Source organism: Sinocyclocheilus rhinocerous, unplaced genomic scaffold (assembly GCF_001515625.1).
Source record: "Sinocyclocheilus rhinocerous isolate Xijiao unplaced genomic scaffold, SAMN03320098_v1.1 scaffold897, whole genome shotgun sequence".
NCBI classification, from domain to species: domain Eukaryota; kingdom Metazoa; phylum Chordata; class Actinopteri; order Cypriniformes; family Cyprinidae; genus Sinocyclocheilus; species Sinocyclocheilus rhinocerous.
In genome coordinates this window covers 457,651-465,436 of record NW_015649224.1, presented here as the reverse complement: position 1 = coordinate 465,436, position 7,786 = coordinate 457,651, and the positions used below count along the sequence as shown (strand labels likewise).

The window sequence follows — 7,786 nt, the reverse complement described above, 5'->3', positions numbered from 1 at the left end:
AAATGATGACAGAATTTTCATTTTTGGATGAACTATTTCTTTAACCTCCACAACTCGTACGCAAACATTTGTTTTAATCCAAGTCTTGTTTTAATGTTCCATAAGCAATAATAGCAGTGTCTCAGAAATGATCGATTGTACGTAAAAATGCACACAAAGTAAACAGTGTGTCTAAACACCAAGAGCTGAAATAATTAATAACTTCCACAAGTACAGGCAAAATAAAAACAGCATCAGCTTTTCTTGCTACAATGAGACTGAAATGTCACAGTTCATTTAGAAGATCTTTTATCTAGTTGGTGCTGAATCTGGAACAAGCTGAGGAGTCTAAAGTTTCAAGAAGTAATAAAGGATTGTGAAAGCACTTACTAGTCATACAAATGTAAAGATAAACAGCAGCAGGTCATCTTGTTATCGTAACACTTCTTCAGTTTTAATACCTTGTGTCATGTTGTTGATTTAAAGATTTAACACTCTCGTTGGTACGCTGGAGCGTGTGTATATGTGTCATTGTGAATGTGGGTGTGTGGCAGGAATGGCAGGAAGACAGCACACTGTAGCATTGCTGTTAATGAATCATTGATGCTGAGACATAAGCGGGTGGTAATCAAAATTTGAAGGCCATTTAAAATATTAATACAGAGATGCTGTGGTTGACTTTTCAGCTAAAGAAGTGAGAACCAACAATAACTCAACATGCAAAACTCACACCTGCTCCTCTACTCCGCATAAAGTTGGGAAACATCCCCAAAAGATGGATGAAGAAGAGATAAGAGCGCATTTCTTTTACCCTGGCTTCAGACACACAAACAAAACAAAACAAAAATAAAGGCTCCTGAAATAAAACATTTTGTAAACATTTTTAATGTTTTTTAGAATATATTATTAATTGACTCTAATAACAGAGCTATGTTGTGAATATGTATCTTTAATTATATGAACAATGAGTAAAGTAAAACAAAACTATACATCACAGTAATGGTTCCCAGTTCAGAACCACTCTTAACAACATATATAGTGAGGAAACTGCATGTAGATGCACACTGCACACAAAGTTTTCCTAACTAGATTTTAAATTATTATTGCACAATTTTTGTTGTCTTTGAGCCAGTTACATCAATATTTGTCAAAGATTTCATAAAGAGCTTAAATGATAAATGTACATATCAAAATCTGCATAAACACATTGTTTACCGCGATTTACTGTAAGTTACCTCACAACTGTACTTTCCATAACTCTTTTCTTCTAGAAAAATGTTATGACATAATTTGCATAAATGGGTTTATGCAATTGTATCATGCTTTACAACAGATGGGGCTCAGATATGCATGAAAGAATGGAGAAATTTAACCCAGCAAAACAGCAGAGTGATTGTGAGCTCTCAACATAACAAGAAGGTTTAACTGCCTAGTCTTATACAACATGAATAAAACTTAACTGCATTGGCTCTATAACTCTGTGAATCTGAATTCAGTGTGTGTTTTCACTGCGGAGACATTGCTGTCTGTAGTGCGTTGAGTGTAAAGAAGTCATGAATATTAAACAAACCAGTTCATGTTTATTCAGGGACATGTCACCTAAAATAACTGTTTTCCCATCTGTCTGACTATAAATGTCCTTGACTGTCCAACATCACCTATAAATATTTGGATTCAAATCAACAATGTTTGAGAATTTTAGATTGAAAATGTCATTTAACCAGCTTTAAATGAACATGTTGCACAACTGCTCATTCAGCCACTTAGTATAATTGCCAAAGGCTTAATTCAAAGTGGCTTGTTTCCAAGCATTTAAAGCATTAGTTAATTTGCTGTAAGTGGTGGTTATTTTCAAGTAAAGCTCAGAGCAGCAACGTAAAGTGCCAGCATGGAGCTGCTGATCAAGGGATTCAGCTCTCAACTAAACATATTGAGACATCAGCTCTTAATTTTGCTCTCTTTGTCTCTTTCTTGCCCCGTATCTTTCACTTTCTCTGAAATGTCACCTGCACAGTATGTGAACGTTTCAAAAAGGCTTTTCTTTCATACAGCTTTTGTGCAGAATCTCAGTGTAGTGCTATGACTAAATCTCATCTAAACTCTACGCCGTTATGAGAATACAAAGAGAAGCATCTTTAAAGACAGATTATTACGATACAGCTCTCCTATCCCCGCTTCTGCATTGGCATACCAATGAGGACCGTACACCTGCATTGCTGAGATCTGAATGTGTGTGTGTGTGTGTGTGTGTGTGACAGAGAGAGAGAGATTAAAGAGAAGAGAAGGAAAGTAATACAATTTTAGGAACTTTCATGAATAAATAAGCAAACACACACACATACAAACTTCATGCTATTAAAAAGTAGTTAAAGGGTGATACTACAAACACACACACACACACACACACACACACACACAGGTTTGTTTTTGTGAAAAGTGGGGACATTCCACAGGCGTAATGGTTTTTATACTGTACAAACTGTATGTGCTATTGCCCTACACCAACCCTAACCCTAAACCTACCCCTCACAGGAAACTTCGTGCTATTTCAGATTTTCAATACACTCCATTCTGTGTGATTTATATGCGTTTTGAAAAGTGGGGACATGGGGTAATGTCCTGAAAAGTCACCTTCTCCTTGCAATACCTATGTCATACCCTTGTCATTATACAAATGTATGTCCTCATTTGTCACAAAAACGCGCGCACACACACACACACACACTACAGGTAAATTATTAAATGGAATAGATCTGATTTCAATGCTGCACAGTTTTTACTGAACAACTGCAATGTATCGTAATAATCTGTCTTTGCTTGTTTTTATTGCCATACCAGCATTTATTGCTATTTTCATGGCAATATCAATGTATTTTAAAAGAAATAAAAAGTATTAACATATAGTAGCAATGAAAAAACAACATCTGACAACAGACTCACATCATTATAATAAACATTATATAAGCTTTTTCATTTCATTGCTATATTTGGTAAAAAAAAAAGAAGAGATTATTCCTGGTCAAACGTTTTTGAAAACATCCATTACAGAACTTTCTGAGCAAAAATGTTCAGTAACTTTGTGTTTTCTTAATACTTTATGTATTATATAAATTCATATAAATTGTAAACTAATATTAAATCAGATTGTTAAATAAATATATATGTAATCTCACAAGTATGCTTCCATTAAAACGTTTAGGGTTAGTTATAGATTTTTAAATGTTTAATCTTTTTAGTCTTTTATGCTCATCAAGTCTACATTTATTTTTGATGACAAATACAGTAAAAACTGTGAAAAACTTTATTGTGATATTTTTTTTTTTTTGCATTTTAAAATATCCGTTTTCTATTTTGATATATTTTAAAATGAAATTTATTCCTGTGATGGCAAAGCTGAATTTTCAGCAGCCATTATTCTTTATAATATGCCATAAAACATTTCCTATTATTATTAATATATTCACATTTTTGTGGAAACGCGATTCATTCTTTTCAGGATTCTTTGATGAACAGAATGTTGAAAAGAATAGCATTTATTTGAAATAGAATATGTAACAATGTAAAAAAAAAAATGTACGGTCACTTTTGTTTTGATAAATGTAATGAATTTTTGCTGAGTAGAATTTTCTTTCAAAAAAAAAAAAAGAAATCTCACTGACCTCAAACTTTTGAACAGCAGTCAATAAAACAGTTTCAATTTGCTATGTTAAACACAGAAACGAAAATACAGAATATTAAAAAGAATACAGAATATTAAAAAGGACTTGAATGCCACAGCACATACAGTATGGGAAGTCAACGGAATGATACTTTGAGTCTAATCTAACTTTCTTATCCCAAATCTGTCGTATCTTTCAGATAACAGGACTTCTTGCTCTCCGTAGAGTCTTATTAGTGTTCTTTTTTACAACTGGACCCAAAGACAGAAAGTTCTCCAACCCAGGAGGACTGTGTGGACTTGAATGGACTAAAGGGCAGTAACATCAATTTCTGTTGTTGGTTCCACCGTGTCTGTTCCTCTCAGGAAACTGTCAGGACACTCCAAACAGCCGGGCTCCATTTACCCGCTCAGTAATTAGCTCACTATGAAAGATGTCAGCTGCAATGGTGAGGCAGAATGGATAGGACTGCCATTACATAAATCTGCCAAGATGATTCTAATCTAATGTGACCAAATGGTCACGCTGAGACCAGAATAAAAAAAAAAAAAAAAAAAAAAACCTACGCTGACATAAAAGCCTCATATGGAGTGTGATCACATTGCTTCAGTATACCTGATTGATTCACTGTTTTATGTCAGAAATATTTCTCTAGTTATCATAAGAGTACGCAAATGGTTAGGTTTTTGATAAATGAATAAATGAATAAAGGATATATTCAAAATATCTGTCATACCTTTAACTCCCGCTCATGGTCTCCACTGCAGAGTGTGTTTAAAGAAACTTTGAATGATTTCCAGACAGGACTCAGATTGTTCATAATGGTCTATAAACAGAAAAATTACCAGTTGATACGTGTACATTATATTTCTTCCATATGTATTTCATATGCATTTGTGTGCATCTATCAAACTCACCTCTGTTCTGTGCACCAGTGATGCTGTGCCATCATCATTCACTCTGAAGATTTCCAGAAATGGATCCGACTTGCTAAAAAAGTCCTAAACAAAGAATCAAACTGATTCTCGTTTGTAAAGTAAATACAACATCTACAAACATAAGTGTTCTGGAAGCTCTTTTGAAAAGCATTTTCATTTGGTGGCGCTAGCGGTGCAGAAATGACACACTTGAGCATTAATTAATTTTTGATAGATTCATACACTATACATACATTATTATTGCATCCTGACTTTCTCTCATTTAGAGACTGTATCTGAATGCACATCGTTTCTTGTTTTTCTAAATGGTACACTGTGTATTTAGACTAAAAGTTGTCCTAATTTTTTAATGAAAAATTAAAAATAGCAGTATATTTTAATAAAGTAGTAGATGATGCGTTGCTCCATTTGAATTTTGTCTATTCATAAACCAGAGTAATAAAACAGTAAGGAGAACAGATAAAGATCAGTTTGTTATTGTTTGTCTTAATATTGTTGCAAAGTGCCTGTTGAGCAGTTATCCAGATGTCACACCTTGTCATCCAGTTTCTTGGCACTGAAGGCAAGCTCCACGTAATCATCATTCCCAGACAGCTCTTCAGCTGTGACCTGTGGTTTCCAAGAAGTCATCGCTCAGGTTATGACAAAAGAGCATAAACTTGCAGTGTGAATTCATTGGGGGTGAGACGTCTATTCTTACTGTGATCGATGATTTGCCAGCTGTGTTTCCTTGCTTCAATAAAGCTTTGGACAGTTTTCTCTGTGATACAATCTATGAAGGAAGAGGAGAGGACATGAGGCAAACAGATACATGCATAGAGACTGCAAACCAGACTTGTAAACCCTAACAAATCTAAATATGAAGGAATTTTCCATATTCTCCTGATTTTTCACAGGTGTTTTACCTTTATGTTGAATTACGCATTGTGTTGTGTTTTAGGGTTAAAGGAAATATTCATAAATTTAATGAATAATGTTAAATTACTAGTACGTCTTTCATTTTTCTAATGATTTTTTTCTTTTAGTGTAATCTGACAAAATTCATATAAAATGGTAAATTAAATAATAGTTAAAAAAATAAAGTTTTTAATATAATATGAAATATTCTTGTTCTAGTTTATTGGAAGCTTTAGACAAATTTGTGTTCTTTTTAAAAAGTCATATTTGGTATCCGACCTATGGTAATTTATGGATCACAATGAAATGATTTTTAACATAATCTTTGTGGTAGTCAAAAACGGTTTTAAAATTTTAATGCCAACAAAAGATGAAACAAAGTTAAATTAAAAATATTTATTTTAATAAATTAATATTTAATATATTAAATTAATTTGGCAGCAACACGATATGTGTTGCAACAAGGAGGCAGACATATTAGAAATGACATTAAAAGTCATTCTACTTCATGAAGATCATGGATAATCCACCAGGAGGCAGAAGGTTTTTCCACAAATTATTGATAACTTCAATGATGAACGAACCTACAGATCTTATAAACCATGTGACAACTTTACAGCATCAAAACAATTTTTTTTCTATCATTTCAAGTGAGTTAATAAGCTAAGCCAAAGCTAAACGCTACAAGGCGCACCACATTCTCCAACAAGGCTATATTTACACGTCCACATATTATAGATGGTAATATTAAATTGGATATTTTTATCCAATTAACCAACAAGAAGCACTGAAAACAAAATCCTTCCAAAATGTACTTATCTAGCATTTTCAACTCACAAAACTAAGCATTTTCAAACCACATAATATACACTACTTGTCAATTGTAAGTGGTGAGAACTAACTATGAAAATTGACAATTTTCGTAGTTAGTTCTCACCACTTACTACTTATCCGTTTAACAGCCTGAAACAAAATAAGTGTCTGTTGTTAGCATCCAAATCCTTCAGGTCCTCACCCTCTCCTTCCCTCAAGTCCTCTTTACCCTCTTATGTTCCTTTATATACCACTGGTTGTAATCTTGTTTTATCATAGACTAGATAAAAAGAGTTTGAAGTAATAGTCCCTCTGCCCACCAGGCACCTTCCTGCTCCAGTGAGCTCTCTGCTACCCTTTTGAATCCACACAATCCCTCTCATGTACTCATCCTCTCTCTCACGCACTCATTCCATTCACTAGCTTTCATCTTCCCTACTGCGTTTCCGTTAAGTGTGCACTCTGCAATCCCTCGCAGTCACCTGTCCGAGTGTGCACTCCATGGCGCCCAGGAAGTCAGCCTCTTTGAGTCCATTATGGTTGCTACTGATGTCATGAAGCTCAAAACGGAGGCGCTGCACTTCCTCAAAATAGTAGTCCACGGTGAAGACTTTGGAGAAAACCGGACTGATGCTGCTGCGAATCACCTCTGTCCGGTCCACCTGGAACCAATCAGAACACGGCAACTGTCACACTCCAGCTCTGCTGTTTTCATTGAATTCACATTTCTAGGAACTAGGATCAATGACATCCTTTCCTGTCCTATTACAGGCTGATTGTTTGGATGATGACAATGATTTCCCCCTAATCCAGTTCATATCCTGAATCAATTCAGTTCACATTCAGTCGCATCTCAAATCAATGTCAATGGCCCTTAGCTGAATAGAACCATAGAACAATGGGGTTATTGTGCTTAAAGTGCAAATCGAGTTTGTGAAAGGTTATTAGTGGCATTACGACAATAACAAACCATTTAAAATAGCACTATACTCAATCCCAAGTATGTGCCGTCAATAATTTAGTGAATCTGACAAAGCATGTCAAGAATACACAAAATGTGGGGTCGGTGAGATTTTTACATTAATACTTTTATTCAGCAAGAACATATTGTTTAAAAGTGACAGTAAAGACTTTTATATTGTTAAAAATATATTTTAAGTAAATGCTGTTCTTTTGAACTTTCTATGACAGAATTAAGCAGCACAACTGTTTTCAACATTAATAAAAATAAGAATGTTTCTTTAGTACCAAATCAGCATATCAGATTGATTTTTGAAGGAGCATGTAACACTGAAGACTGGAGTAATGGCTGCCGAAAATTCTGAAAATGCTGAAAATTATATATATAATGTAAACATGCATAAATGTACATAAATGTATATATCATTATATATAAATTCTGCTTTGGTGAGCATAAGAGACCTCTTTCAAACACATTAAAACATCTTACTGACCCCAAAGTTATGATATGATAAATTATATGATATGTGTATGCCCCAA

The 7,786-nt window shown here is 34.2% G+C and overlaps 1 protein-coding gene across 1 annotated transcript in view; it reads right to left on the bottom strand.

The window, feature by feature from the left end:
- Positions 1–7,786, bottom strand: part of LOC107710314 (copine-4-like) — a 26,581-nt gene that overhangs the window by 10,350 nt on the left and 8,445 nt on the right. The window contains exons 8-10 of the mRNA XM_016515057.1: positions 6,769–6,948; positions 5,277–5,348; positions 5,111–5,185 (exon numbers count right to left, since the gene is read on the bottom strand). Coding sequence (XP_016370543.1) covers positions 5,111–5,185; positions 5,277–5,348; positions 6,769–6,948 — 327 coding nt within the window. The remainder of the gene's footprint in view (positions 1–5,110; positions 5,186–5,276; positions 5,349–6,768; positions 6,949–7,786) is intronic.